Genomic DNA, 15,149 nt, shown 5'->3' on the forward strand with positions numbered 1-15,149 from the left:
CCTCGCAGAAGAACCTGAGTCCTTCAGGTGGGAGAGGGCCAGAAGATCCTCACTGAACCTGAAGGGTCAGGTCCTGGAGAAGGCGATCTGGCAGCTACCTACAGGATGGGGGAGGCACCGGGAGTCTTACCGTGAATATGTGTTTTGGGGAGGTGTGCTGGGGATCCCGGGAGGGTCCTGAACCAAGAAGCTGAGGCTGCTGCTGGTTAGGGTGGAGCCGTGGGACTCAAGTGTCAGTGGTCAAAACAGTGCTTAAAAATGGTTTAAAAAAGAATCTGGAGTATCATCTGTTCGTGGGACCATAAATGCCTGCTGGCTGGATGTGTTAAGCAAGCGTTGGTGTCCTGATGGGCTCCTCGATCATGGGGCCACTAACACTAATCTTCCAGGAGCTCCCAGCTTCAATGAAGTGTGATCACAATAAAGCTTTTTATACTTTCTAGGGACTTCCCCCTCGCTCTTGTCCTTCTACATCATTCCAGTTTGGCAGAATGCAGCAGGCAAGAGTTCAAAATGTGAATCTGACCAAAATTGAGCGTGCTGGCCAGCTCATCTGGGTGGAGGCAGACACACGGTCGGTGTTTGTGCAGGTCCGTGGACGCGTATTTTGATAGGTGTCTGCAGTATTGGTGATACCTCCAGACTCCCTGCCTTAATAGCATTTATAGTAAGCTGCTTAGATAAAACGTTCAGGAGGTTTACTGTCTGCGTGGCGAATTTCTGGTTCTTGGTGTGATACGGGAATTAGCGTGGGGTTGGGGTAGTAAGCGACGAAGTGCGTGCTCCGCCGTTGTGGATTAATCTTTATCCCCTCCAGTTCTGATTGCTTTTACTAAATGCCTTTGTGGTCGGGAACTTTCTTTTCTCTCCCCTTCCCCCCATTGTTCAAATCCCCTCATTACCAGCATGTCTTACAGTAGCTAGGACTTTTTATGATTCATCTCAGCAAATGCCCACACTTCCCTCCTGACTAAAACACAAGCTGCAAAAGAGCGAACGTGCTAATTGGGCGAAGGACGTGCTTCATATTCGCTTATTCATTGCGTCCAGCAGCCCGCACGTCTGCTCGGTTGTGTTCCTGCACGTTTTCTTCCTAAGGTGGGGAACGGGGAACTTCAAATCATCCTTGGTGTGTCCCCACTCCTCCCACCCAGACAAACCAGCTGGCAGTTCAGCTGGAGCTTCTGATTGCAGTAGTTGTTTGGCGCTTCGGTGGGGGTACTATACCTTCATTACATTAACTCCAGCTGGTTTGATGTCTTGCTTTTGTTTGAACTATTTTTTTTTTTACCTAGTAGAGTACTAGTTCTGATATCACCCCCAGTGGCTGCTATTGAAGCTGTCATGCTATGTCATAGGTGGTAAAACCATTTGGAAATTTGATGGAACTACCATGTTTTTGTCAAAATGCTTCCTTAAGGGATCTTTAAAAGCATCTGTGGGGTTCAGGAGAACAGCTGCCTCTATGGATAGCGGTCTGGGTGCTTCCTCGTGACTCGTGACCCTCCCCTTTGGCTGCTGCCAGGTCCCTGTCATTGCTCAGGAGGTGCCGAGGCGACGCGGTGCTAGCGAGCCGATAGCAGTGCTCACGGGGCTGGGGGAAGGCAGGCTCCCAGGGCCAGTGTCTGGCACTGAGCTGTCGGTGAGGTGGGACTGGGCACTTGGTGAGGAGGTGTGTGCAGCACAGTGCTGAGGCTGCGGTGTTTTGAGCCTGTCTGTACCATTTTTAGGCACCTCTCGTCGTTAGGAAATGCAAAAACCAGCCAGCAGAATGCTTTTTGCAGAGCTGTGGATGCAATGAACAGTGAGATCTGTGGACAGTGAATTCTCATGGGGATCCCAGAACTTTAAAAGGGTCCTTCAGAAAGAGGAGACTGCAGCTCTGGCTTGGGAAACAGCACGCCTGGGGTGCTGGTGGTGCAAAAGGAGAGGTGTATTGATGGAGGAGGCTTAAAAATACTGGTAGGATACTCTGTGCCTTAGACTTTTGCTTCACTGCAGGCACTGGAAATCTGAGCTCCTCTGATGGGGCATGTATATCATCAGCCTTGTAAGCCACCTTTGAGCAAGAGAGACCTTCTGTAGCGAAACCAAATGTTTTCAGAATGTTCTCAAAGCAATTTGGTAGCTTGCCACAGCTTTTTTCTACTTCCCTTCCCTGACCTCTTCTCCTCTTTTCATCCTCTTGTCCAGTGCTGTGAGGAGAGCTTGACTTGTGCTGCTGGGCACAGTAACACAACTCCCACATTTGGGGAAGGGTTTCTTAAGAGCCATCACCTTCTCCATGGCTGGGGCTCAGCCTAATGCCTGCCCATTACAAGCAGCAAGCCACCAGCCCTTACAGATTTTCTTCTCGTCTGTCTCCAGGCAGACTGGGTGATAGGTGCTATCATTAGGCTGCTTTTTAGGTTAATTAAGGGCTATCTCTGTGAAGTAACTGGGAGTTCTCCCTTTTCAGGAAGAAGAGATGCCAGATGTAGAAATTGACATTGATGACCTTCTTGACGCAGCCAATGAAGAGGAGAGAGCTCTCAAATTACAGGTAATATTATTTTCTAATTTTAAATCTGAATGCGGCTGAATTAATGCACCTGGGTTGATATCCTCGTTGTGATTGAATCCACTGTCAGTGTAGCATTAGAGCTGAGAGGTTCCAAGTTTTGAGTTTAGCATAATCTACTGGGCTGTGTGAAGGTAATCACAGTCACTTAGGATAAGATATTTCTGGAAGGTAAGTGATAACGGGAGTAAATAAGAGTTCAAAGGATCCAGTAATATAGGGGGATATGCTAAGAGAGATTAGAAAGCCCAACAATTTCCTCCTCTTTCTTCTTTAAAATATGTATATAAAATAAGTATATAAAATGAGTGTGGTTGAGAGGCAGTTGTGATGACCAGATAGTTTCTCTGCTTGACTGCAGCAGCAGCGGTATGCATGTGTGCACATACAGACCACAAATTCTCCCTTGTCCTCAGGATACTGGAAACTGTTTCTCTAGCTGTACCAGCTAGAAATTGGAACCCATCAAGTTACTGGGGATGAGATTATCAGCAACAGGAGTTAGCAGGGACATTCAGAACCTGTCTGCTGAAGTGGTACAGTTCAAACCAGTTCTCTGAATCCTGCTTGTGGTAAAAGTCAATGGATGGAAGAATGAGGTGAAGAGGAAAAGAGACATAATTGTCTTAAATGAGATGCATATATATCAGCTAAGATGTGAAACCCAAGTGAGGGTCTCCGTTTATAAACTGTCCAGGCGCACAAAAGGAAGGAAACCTGTACCAAAGCAGTGGTTTGCATTTCAGCCCACTTCTAGGGAATTGCTAACTTGGTGCTTAGGTGCACATCTCTGTTGGGAGTGCCTATTAGCATGCTTTTCTCAGTGCCCACTGCCCAGCCACAGAACTGTGGGGCATGTCCCCAGGCTGTTTACTCAGCATTCATAAATAGCTTTGCTGTTTCTGCTTAAACTAGCAGCTTGCAGCTGCCCTGCCAGGAGTGCCTGACCTACCTAACATCTCTATTTCTGCATTGCAAATATTGTGGTGCTTTCAAAGAAAGTTAGTTTCACATGCGTGTTGCTGGGAGAAATGTTCTTGGATTCTCCTCTCCCCAGCTGACTTGGAGGAGGGGATTTTGTAACTTCCAACTTGGAGGAAGCAGCCATCATTTCTCTCCAGCTGCAAATTGTTTTGGTCTACCTGGGGAGCAAAGGTGATTGTTGCTACAATGCTCGGTGTTTGGTAGCATCTTCATCCAGTGGTGCCTGGTTCTTGCTCCTTTTCTCTTTCCCCACTCCCTTGTCAGGTTTTCTACTGTAGAGTTGTTTAAGTTCACTGGTGCTCTGTATTGAAACTAATGCTTTTGTCTTTTGCTTCTAGGAAACTCTTGTAGATTGCTACAAACCAACAGAGGTAAAAAGACTTTTCTTAATTTCTATTCACCTGTGGATAGTATGGCTATGCTCAAATTGAAGTAACTTTGTGTATTGATTTTAGTTATGATAAAGCTAATATAGCAATATCCATGGGGAGCTGATGACCTTGAGGTTTCATTTGCTGGGAATGTTTATGCCTTTCATTTGACTACAGTAGGAACAGGATTGAGCTCTGTGGTGGGACTGCTGATTGTACCAGCTGAAGTACCAACGTTGTCTTCTGTAATGTCCTGATTGACTTCGCTGATGCTTAGGGCTGTTATGATACAAGAGAACTAAACACAATTTTTATCATATGGTCAACCCCCCTCCCCCCTAAACCTACTATGTTTGCATGAAATTTTCATTTGATAGACTGCATGCCTTTCAATTTCAAACCACGTAATTTCACCTTTGGCACTAAACCTGTTTGTTCTGGAAACTGTTACGTAGATACACTCCTCAGCTAGTTCCTTCTGTGAGTGGACTTCAGTAGTGGTGGGACAACCTGAACTAGTGGGATTCAAAAGTATTCAACTTTCAACTTGAATATTTATTAACACGTACAGTGCCAATATAGCCTATTTCTCATCTAGTAATGCATGTTTACCGTGAAGAGTAAATATTTTTAAAAAACAAAGGCTCATTTAAAAAAAAAAAAGAAAAACCCAAGTGCAATAACTAGAGTAATGAAGCAGACAACAAGGTCTGGACTGCTGGTTTGTTTCTCCTTTCAATTTATTACAGTCAGTGCGCTCTGACCAACAGCCACTGTAAAGTTTTTAATAGGGTGGATGGCTTAAAGCATCCCCCAGTCAGTAACCTTTCAGCTGTGCGTGACTAGGAGCCGGGCTGGTGGTTTCTGAAACAAGGCTGTCGTACAGCTTGGTTCCTGTTCCATGATGAGCAGTGCTGTAATGCCTGTAATTGTAGCCAGTTAAACAGCTGGGCTTTTAAGACAGTCAGACTGTCAGGAGGAGAAACAGTTACAGACACTTCCCAGCCGCCCAGATACTTTCTTTGGGGCCTTTTCATTTTTATTGATTCCTGTGGTGGATTGGGCAAGTTGTCCAGAATTGCTGGTAATAACTTTTTGACAGTGCAGGAAGTTGGCCCAGAAAGGCTCGCCTGGAGACACTTGTATAACATGGTCTCTGCTGTTCCGTGGCTCCTTTACAGCAGGTAACACTCATCTCCCAAGATCAAGATGCTACGCCAAAATATCAAATCTCCAGGCGTCTCGCTATGCTACTCTGCAGACAACCCCTGTCAGCCTCCTCCAGCCTTCTCCATAAAGCACCTTAGAACCTGGTTTTAATTTGTGATGCGGGTCTGAAGACTGATACTGCGTTTGGAGCCTGCTATGGTTCTTGTCACAGGACAGGGAGAGAAAGTAGGGGTGGTGAGTGGATGGAGGGAACAGGTTGCCAAGAATTTAGCAGCCACTTCTGTACTCTGTCTTACAGCCCTCTGTTAGCTGAAGGTCGATGGAGAAGGCAGAGAATCAATTACCTTCCTTCCTAGTTTGCTGAACATGTAATATATTTCTCAGCTCTAAAGTTTGACACAATACCAGGGCAAAATTCAGAGCTCTTGCAGGGATACATGACAGATGCTAGTGAGTTTTCCACTGGAAAGCTTGCTTACAGAACTGCAGAAAGTATTTGTGCTGTGCAGGTAAATTAAGTTACATGGCAGATCACATGAAACAACATCCTGAACACTTATGCTGGTGCTAAACTGTCCTCAGGGCACTGGAATAAGGTGAGATTTTAATACTGTACTTTTGACTTGTCTCTTTAGTCCTCTGCTGGTGGAATGGAGGTAGCTCTTACCTGGCAAAATACCCATCTTCATTGACAATCTTCTGAGATAGCCAAGTCGAGAGAAGTACTTAATCCAGTCTGCTGTGAGGGTAGTTGGGTGTTGTTGCCTGGGACTGTTTTCAAAACAGCAGCTTTTCTTCTTCATCTGTAGCATGATAAGCCCAATAATACCACATCACTGCTAATTTAGGCCATTTAAAAATAAATGATTTTTCACCTGCCAGCTGTGGACTAAGAAAAACCTGTAAGCTGGCTTAAATTTGATTTATGAGGATCCACAGTCTTCAAGAAAATCTGCAATCCTTTCCTATTTGCTGTCGTTTGATAACTATTGAGGTAATTAATTTATGGAGAAAAGATGTGAGCTGATGGAATTTGTCTTTACCAATCAAATATAATCCATCAAGTGCACCAGCAGTTTTAGCATCAAGAAATGTACAGTTTGAAAAAGGCTGTAAGCCCTAACAGGAGAAAAAAATATGTGGTATGATGTCTCTGCTACTGAGAACATAAGGAAGAATAGTGCAGGCAGAAAACTCAGTAACGGGGAGCTCTTATGCTGCCTGTAATAAGTAAATAAACAATAGCTTAGGTCAGTTTTGCTTAGTTTCTTCCACTTATACTAAAGGTCAAAGAACAACTGTGAAGTTTATGCATATATTCTGGATTGTGTTTTCATCAGAAGAAACAGAATTATCCAGGTCTCTTGAAAGGTGGCAGGAATTTTGAGTCTCTGTTCTCAGCCTCTGTAATAAATCGGCAAAGGACAGTAGCTGACAGTAACTTAGGAGGAACTGCTATGAAACCTTCTAAAGGAAGCATCTGAGTGGGGCTTAGCTGCATACTGGGGTTAAACCACAACAAGGAACTATGGCTAGGCTGTTGAATGTGCTCTAACATTTTAAAAGCTTTCCTGAGGTAGCAGTTACTGCTGTTGTTTTAATCTGTATGGAAATACGTTTAATGTGGGAACCTTCCTATAAAGCGTGGCTTAATCTCAAACAAGGCAAAAAAAAAGTTAATTAGGGAAGTGCACAGTGTGATTTTTTGTGTACTGTTAAGTTTACAGTAAGGATCCTTATATCAAAGATTTGGTCTGCTAATCAAGATTGATGTGCCTTATAACCGAGGTGTCATTCAGTGATAGGCATTAACTGTGTAAAATGTGCCAGACGCGAAAAACGGTGTCTGGGCATCATTTTCCAACTTGGCTGTTTCTACAAACAGAACAATAAACAAGAACAAAAAAAAGAGGTTTCCATGCCTTCAGACAGTCTGTACCTCTCCTCTTCCCCTTCTCCCTTCTGGTACTACCATACCCAGTTCAAAAGTGGTACAAGTCATGCAGACTTGATGTAAGCCACGTAAGCTATGAGAAGACAGCAGTTTGTTTCTGGGACTGCATAAACCTCAAGGGTATGCTATATGCAAAATCAGCATCATAAACAAATCTTGGATCTGCATTTCTGTGGTTGAAAAGGAGCAGGGAGCAGCGACATCCTCTTGTGCTGTCTACGTGGCCGGGGCAGTCAGTGCTTCTCTGTGCCATGCACTGCCTGTGCAAAATCCCGCCCAGACCTTTCTCAGGTGCCTATATCAGGTCTGTATGGTGGAGAGACTCATCAGAGGTCCCAGGGAATTCTGAATCTTACTGGTGAACGTAACAAGGAAATTTAAGTATAATCTGTAGCTTCGTCAGTAGGGTTTTATATTTGAGAATAGGCTTGTTCAGAATAGGAAGACTGTTGTGGAGATGAGATAAATGAGGTTCTATCAAGACAAACTTCGAAGAAGGCTGGCTAAATAGCAAAGACAACCTGTTTAGACTCGATTTTGTAGAACATCTGAAGTACTTGTGGCTTGATGTGAATTAAAGCATCTGCTGGTGGGACTGCCAAAGTGATGTCAGGAGAAATAAGGAGACTCTCAAACTGCTGTGAGAGGGAAATGGAATGGATACAGGCTCAAAGCTGTGGTTGAGCTACACAATGTTTGCAGAAATGTTTGAGGAGAATGCAATAAATAAAGTTTGGTGTTTCTTTGTTTCTTTCTTTTCTCATAGGAATATACAAGCTTTGGGCGAATGGGCTAAGATCTCTTCCACTGAGTCAGGCAGGAATAAATCTATCCAGACTATCTTGTTAGTATAATTCTTTGCTCAGTGCAAAGAGGAGAAAAAGGAGATGAAGTAGCATCATAAAAGAAAGCTCTTTTGCTGGGAACTTTTAATTAATAGAATTTGCAATGTTATTTCAAAAAAAAAAACAAACAAAAAACCAAACAACCCTGTGTTAAATTGCTGCATATTTTCAGAAAAATTTGGTCAGAGATTTAAGCCATACACTACGCAGGGTTGCTTCAGTGTCTGGACTATTGCAGCAGCTTTCAACACTTAATTTTGAGAAAGGTAGAGAAGTGTTTGCTTAACTGTATGTTTCCCCAAGTTTAGCTTCTAGTTGGAGCAAATGACAGGCTTGTGATGCAGCTTTTTAGAATGGTCCAAGCACTGTGGTTTTTAAAACTATTTGGGTATGTCTTCAAATAATGTTTGTATTTAGTATACGAACTTTATTTAGATGAATAGAAAGCTCAACCCTTTTGAAATGGTACTTCTAAACTTCTGAAAGATCATCTATTTTTTTGGTCCTGATATTTAAATAATCACAAGGCAGCAGTACGTGGGATGCCTTTTCTAAGTAATATAAACTGAAGAAGTGTCCTAAAGCCTCTGTGCAGTGCACTGCCTTACAGCCTGGGGAGCCTAGAAGCTCATTCATGGCAGCTCAGCTGATGGATGGTAATTATTAAGTAACAGTAAATGTATTATATGTCCATATTACTTAAATCCAAATAGGGCATTTTGTAAAGAAAAAAGTTAAGAAACGTGCATGTTTAAAACAATGCAGACAAGCACTTCTAGAAAAACATGTTTTACCATGTATGCATTTGACCACTTTGAATTCAGTGAACTAACACTATTGATACGACTGCTGCTGAGATCTGCCCTATATTGTGCTACAGCATTGGAGAGAATCAAATTTGCATGTTTGCATTTCAGCAAGTGCTCCTGAACACACCTGAGAAGGACCCATAGCAGTATTTTAAGGATGGAGGGGCAAACAGTGATTTGACAATAAGCTGTGCTTGCATACGTGCTGCTGAATTGGAGAGTAACTGGACTGTGTGTCCTGACCACAGCTAAGCTTTGTCCTATACAGTCAATTCCTTGTCCAGGGCTCATCAGGAAACTCAGCTGCTGTGGATTGTCCTCGGGGCACTGATGGTGCTGGTGGGGCTGGCTGGTGGGATTGTTCAGTGAGGCCACAGAGATGCTGCACCAGTTCCTGCTAATAGAAGACAGCTTCTGGCCCCGTTTCAAGATTTGAGCCAGGTGGGAAGGGAAGGTGTTTGGAAATAGGGTTCCCTCTTCCTTTTCTCTTTACTCCCCCATTCATATGTCATTTTTGAGTTTCTTCCCCAAGTTGTTGTGTAGAGTGCTCTCCAGGATGACAACTTTTTACGTTCAGCTGACTGGGCTTTCTCCAGGAAATAGCTTCAGTCAAAGAAATCTTGATTTTTGACTTGGCTGCAGGGAAGTAAAGCTGTGGAACAAAGCTGGTTGAGGATTCATTTCATGCTCTGGTGAAGCAGGAGCACGAGACACCCTTCATTTTGGTTTAAGACCTGGTCCTATTACATGTGTTCTGTTTGTGGGAGAGAAATCTGGAGAGACAAAGTCTAATTAGTCTCCAGATTTAATTGGAAGGCTTGAATAGTAAGCCTCGAATTCATTGTCTGTCAAATGACCTCATTAAAACAATGAATCACACCTCCAAAGCAGAGAGGTGAAGTGATTTCCTCCCCTTCGCAAGCAAAGGTGAAATGATAATTCAGCCTTCTTTATTTTTTGTTCTGCATTAGATGAATGCTTTGGCTAAACTGAATGCCTTGGATTCTAGGAAAAGCATTAGGCAAGGGAGAAGACAACTGCCTAAGGCTGAATATAAATGAGTTCAAATGAAGTATGGATTTAGTCTCTGCTTCTCTCTTGACTTTGCCTTCAGTATTAGAAAGATGCGTCTTCTAGAAACAATCTTGTGTTGCAAATTAGCAGGACTCTCAATACTTGTAACAAAAAGGTATTTAAAGGTGATCTCCTTGCAAAAATCTGTAAAAAGAATTTAAACTAGGTTTATGTGCATTTTTCTTTCTTTTTTTTTTTTTTTTCCATTAACCAAGGCCCAAACTGTTGGCACTGGATTTTTGTTCTATTAAAAGTACAGATGTGCCCTGTGTATTTCTGGCTGTAGTCCTCAAAGGAATAGTTTGTGAGTTCTTGAGTCCTTAACTGAGTTATTTTTAAGTGTTTTCCAGCTATGAGAATCAAATAAGTATTAATAAGTAGATAATCCAACCTGCGTTACACAACTACTTTTAACTTAGATTGGTGCATGATTAGCTTTCAAACGCATGATGCTAAACTTCAGCCCAAATCCTAGGGGGGATTTCAAGAAAATGCTCTGTGTAAAATGAGTTTTGTGTATGAGGTTGAGATAGATGTGGGTATTAAGCCTTCTATTAAGCTTCAACCCAAATGTCCACAAGGAATAAAACTGCAATTTTGAGTGATGTTTAAAGGAAATAAATGAGTATTACTGTGTGTCATAAAGCTGACTCAGTTAGCTATAAAGTGAAGGCTTATTAAAATGTTGTGAAGCCTTCTTATCTGCCTCCAAGAAGGAAAATGTGCATCTTTTCCAGAATGCTACTTTTCCTAATGGAGAGCCACAAAACAAGAAAGGCACAAGCACCAGAGCACAAATGTACGAATAAATACAGGCTCAGTGCAAGCATCAGATGCAAACTGATACTTAAAGCAAATCAGAAACATCCCGAGCCAGTGCTCTGGCACACCTGCGGGATGCGCTCTGCAGCGCTGCTGCACTGTGTGAAATGTCTGCCACGCACAGAATGCTCTTTCTGGGTTTTACTCTTCAGTTCTGCAAGCCCTTATTGCAAGACAATTCGTTCCCGAGGGGTAAAGCATTTGTCATTATTATATGTACTTCTTCAAGTGCGTATGGCTGCCTTCCCCTTCCAGAAGAAAACAGCCTCACTTACCGCAGATCTTATTTTAGGGGATTACCCCCACGCAGCTTGATTTATTTTGATGCACTAAGGAGTTTTTTGCTGCCTTTAAGATTGAAAACTTCAAGCAAGTAGATTATCTTGCAAAAGAAGGTGCTTGTGGTGCTGCCACAACAAGGGGAGGAACTCTCCTCCTTTGCTGTAGCTTTGTGTTGAAAAGCAACTGACCCCCTGGCTGCGTTTCATACCCAAGGGAAACTTTCTCCAAATTCTTCTGAGTTATGGCAGAAAATGGACAAAGGAATGGAAAGGGCCCTTTCAAAGAGGTACACCCTGCACAGCTACAGCCAGAATAATGCCTGTAGATTTCCCTGTCAACTCTGCAGGTGCCCTGTCCTTCCTTCCTACTTCTGTGAAGCTCTTGGACAGTCACTCGTTGCAGTATCTTGTTGCTGCCATGATGGTAGGTGAGAGCGGTGTAGAATAGTGGTAGCTTTAGCAGAAGACTGATCAAGTCGTCCAAAGGGAACAACAGAACTTCAGCACTTTCTTTTCTTTAGTTGTCTTAATCTGATGTTTCGGGATAAGAGTATAACGTTTTGTTGAAGGAGCTGTTGAAAGGCAAAAAGGCTTCAATCCCAGGTAAAAATCTTTTAAGATCACTTTAGAAAGTTTATTTCTATAACGATTTCGCTGCAAGGTTTCATTTAATACAATAATAATAAAAAATATCCTAAAGTGTATCTAATAGAATCACAGAATGGTTTGGGTTGGATGGGACCTTAAAGACCACCCAGTTCCAGCCCCCTGCCATGACCAGGTTGCTCAAAGCCCCAGCCAACCTGGCTTGAACACCTCTGAGGATAGGGCATCCGCAGCTTCTCTGTGCCAGTGCCTCACCACCCTCAGAGTAAAGAGTTTCTTCCTTCAGACAGCACCATACCTCATTAGTTTTGCATTGTCTAGCAGGCCTTTACAGTGCTGAAAGGATCAACGCATAGTGCAACGCATAGTGAATGTCTCTGCCCTTCTTCTGACCTCTGAATGGTTAAGTGCTATCCTCTGACAATTTCCAAGTGGATATTGTTGCAGTGGCCTGTGCGTATCTGGAAAAATAGTTTGTAGGGGATGGAGAACGGGGATTTTGGATCTTAACAAATAAGCTTTTCCAATCATCTCTTTAGGCTACAAGCTTATCTGTATGGGATGTGCAGTATTGATATGCACAAGTGTATTCCTGTACTGGCCTTGGCTGAGCTGGCTCAGGAGTAGAGGATGGGATGGAAACGCAAGGTTCTTGGTGAGCTTTTGTGGCCCACATTGATATGAGTGGTGCTTTGCCTTTGGTGCTGTTACTTGAAGCCACAGCTAGCGTGGGTGCTTCAGCCATGGCACAGCAGCGCGTGCAGTGCAGTTTAGGTGTGCATACACGGCCAGGAAAGGAATTTGGTTTGTTGGGGTGGCACCTGCCAGGTCTGTGGCTCTACCAGAAAAAAATGGACCGCTGTCAAGTGGAAATACACATTTGCAGAGACTTTCCTTACGCACACTGTAGCACCTGTATAACGTGTTTCAATGTGACTTTTTATTTGGAAAGGTACTGTGTTGTCATGCAGGTGGTGACCTTGCTCGCTGGAATTTCTAGCCTCGAGCGTTCAGCTAGGAAGTCGTGCTTTTTGTCCTTGCACATCAGCCTGACTAAATCCCTAATTACATGCCCAGTTTAAAGCTCAATGATTTCTAGATAAGAACCTTTTTGTAGGTGCATACGCAGTGCTATGGGTAAACATCAGTCTCCCAGAGTGACAGTAAGTGCATCTGCAATTATTATATGAAATTGTATGCCAGAAGAATTTCAGATAATGGTGCAATTCTTTAAGCTCCTGTTCTCTCATAATGTAAAAGGAGAAAATCCACTGAAGCTGGGGAAGATGTCACTGTGAATAGAGTCCTGGTCCATTAATGTCTTTTGTTTCAGATTAGTGTCATTCACTGAGCTCCACAATCAGTTTTTGCTGAGAATAATCCAGTGGTGCTAGCTCTGGCTCCTTGGTCGTGCCTTCCCTCAGACTGGCAGGAGTGGTGGAGTGAGGCTGAGCAGTGAGCCCACTCAGAGAGCTGAGCCAGCTTGGAAAATATCAGGGAAACAGGAAAACAGCTGAGTTTTTAGCCAGACTAGCTCTCTGCTCCAGCTGGATACGCAGCCAACCAAAATGCTAGTGCCGGCATGGAAAATGGTGAGACAAACACCTCTTTTGGCAGCAGCGCTAATTTCTGTGCGCGCTGAAACTGAAATTCTCCTTTGACTATTTGCACTGTATTCAGTCATAGATTTCACTCGATTCAACAGCTGGTAGAAGGCCCCGTGTAGTAAAAGGCTGGAAGATGACTAGCAACTAAGGCAGAACACTCACGCAGAGTCAAAAAACAGTTATTCCCTCCTCCAATATGTGACAAGTGTATGCACATAAGATTCCTGCAGATCAGGCTAAAGACATCCCAGCTTAGCAGTAAAAGCTTAAATAAAAATGTAACTTGCTTTGATTTTTTTTAAACTCAAAATCATGGTGTTATGGGATCTTAAAAATTACTCATCTTTTCTAATCTTTTTTTCCTAGGAATTTATCAAAGAGCTGCTAACTCGGATAAGAGGAATGAGGAAACTCAGTCCCCCTCAAAAGAAGAGTATATAAATAACTCGAAGTAGTAGCACTCTGTAAAAGACATGGCAAGGGAAATGGGACTTTGAATACAAGACCTTTATTAAAATAGTTGTCTTTCTCCACAACTTTTTTGATTTCATTCAGTTTTGACTCAAGGAATTTCTTTTGTGTGTTTTAAGGGTTCTTTTTTAAATGTCGATTATTTTTTTTATCAAGAATATCAACGTTTTGGATGCTGCTCAACTTTCACTTGAGGATTACTGAAGCAAGAGAAGAATCCAAGAATTAGTGATGGGGGGCAGCAAGCCTACGTGGTGAACCAGAAGATCTTGTAAATTTACAGAGCTGGGAGACTTCTCCTTGCAACTAGTTGGATAACGTTTTTTAAGTTGGTTGTACATTTAACTCATGGATGTCAAGTTTCTTGTGCTTGTCTGTACATAAATTATAAAGTGGGTTGTGAATACTGTTTCACATGGATGGAAGGAAAAGTTTGTTACGGTAAATTATTTAAATGGTGGTTATTGCAAATTTGCTACCAGAAGGTACCAATTTAGATGACTAAAATGAGTGCTGCCATTTTTCTAAGTACCCTTAAAGCAACCCAGTGAAGAATTTCATCATATCTCCTTATTTAGACCGCAGCATATGAGAATTGGGAATTTTAAGGGCTTAATTTGTAGACTTAAAGTTATTTTAACTTTGATGCTTTGCCAGATCATTTCCTCCCCGCCTCATGGTGTCTCGAAACTGTGCTAACCTGTACTGAAAAGGGGCCTGCAGTGATATCTAGAAAAATGTCCATCACCATTTAAAAGCTGCTTCACAGTGGAGGAAAAGGCAGTGCTACCACCAGAACGACTTAAAAGCACTGCCTTGCATTAAGTGACGTGGTCTTTAATCAAGTGAAGATTCCTCTCCCGTTCAAGTAGGCAAAGGATATTATGGTCTTTGTTTATGGCTCTGCCCTGAGAAGCAGGGAGACTATAATTTGGGTTCTCGTACTTGTAAAAGCAAGAATAGAGAGATCCCTGCTCCCTCCTCGAAAATGTCCTAAGTAAAACGTTGAATAAGCTACCATATGCTGGTAGGTGACACTAGTCAGGCATTTTATATCAAGGGTGCTCTGAACATATTTTATTTTTCAAAAGAAGTACATGTTTGTGAATTTTATGTATACTGGCAAGCTTTTTTAATGTATTTAATTTTGTAATGTTTACCGATGATTTTATTTACCAGATATTTACTCAAATAAATGGAACAACTTGTGACTTGTTACATGTACACTTTACAAGACTACTGTTGCTGAGTAGGTTTCTAAGTGGACTTGCTTACCAGAAAGAGAAGCCTGTGAGGTGGTAAGTACGTGGGAACCCAGCTGCATAGACCCTACCTGGCTTTTAAAGGTACAACCAAAGCCCTTGCCCAGTATCACTCAGCCAAATTCCTGTAACCTGGTGGACAGCCTCACCTTTGAAAGTCTTCTGTGTTTGAGACCTGCCTTCCCTGGAAATGCTCAGCTAAATACCACGGCTCACTGCCTTCCTTCCCCCAGAGATCAGACTGGGGGAGGGCTTACCACTGGGCAACTCCATTCTCTACCAAAGGTCTGGCAGCGGGGTATCTTTCAGGAGGTCCTTTCCTTTCCTTTTTTT

At 42.8% G+C, this 15,149-nt stretch overlaps 1 protein-coding gene across 1 annotated transcript in view; it reads left to right on the forward strand.

Moving 5' to 3' along the window:
* The window catches only part of PPP1R14C (protein phosphatase 1 regulatory inhibitor subunit 14C), a 49,473-nt gene extending 34,713 nt beyond the window's left edge, over positions 1–14,760 (forward strand). The window contains exons 2-4 of the mRNA XM_082755677.1: positions 2,459–2,542; positions 3,883–3,915; positions 13,450–14,760. Of these exons, the coding sequence (XP_082611803.1) occupies positions 2,459–2,542; positions 3,883–3,915; positions 13,450–13,524 (192 nt within the window). The 3' untranslated portion in view covers positions 13,525–14,760. The remainder of the gene's footprint in view (positions 1–2,458; positions 2,543–3,882; positions 3,916–13,449) is intronic.
* The last annotated feature ends 389 nt before the right edge of the window (positions 14,761–15,149 follow it).

Source organism: Aythya marila, assembly GCF_965140915.1.
Source record: "Aythya marila genome assembly, chromosome: 3".
In the NCBI taxonomy this organism is placed as follows: Eukaryota; Metazoa; Chordata; class Aves; order Anseriformes; family Anatidae; genus Aythya; species Aythya marila.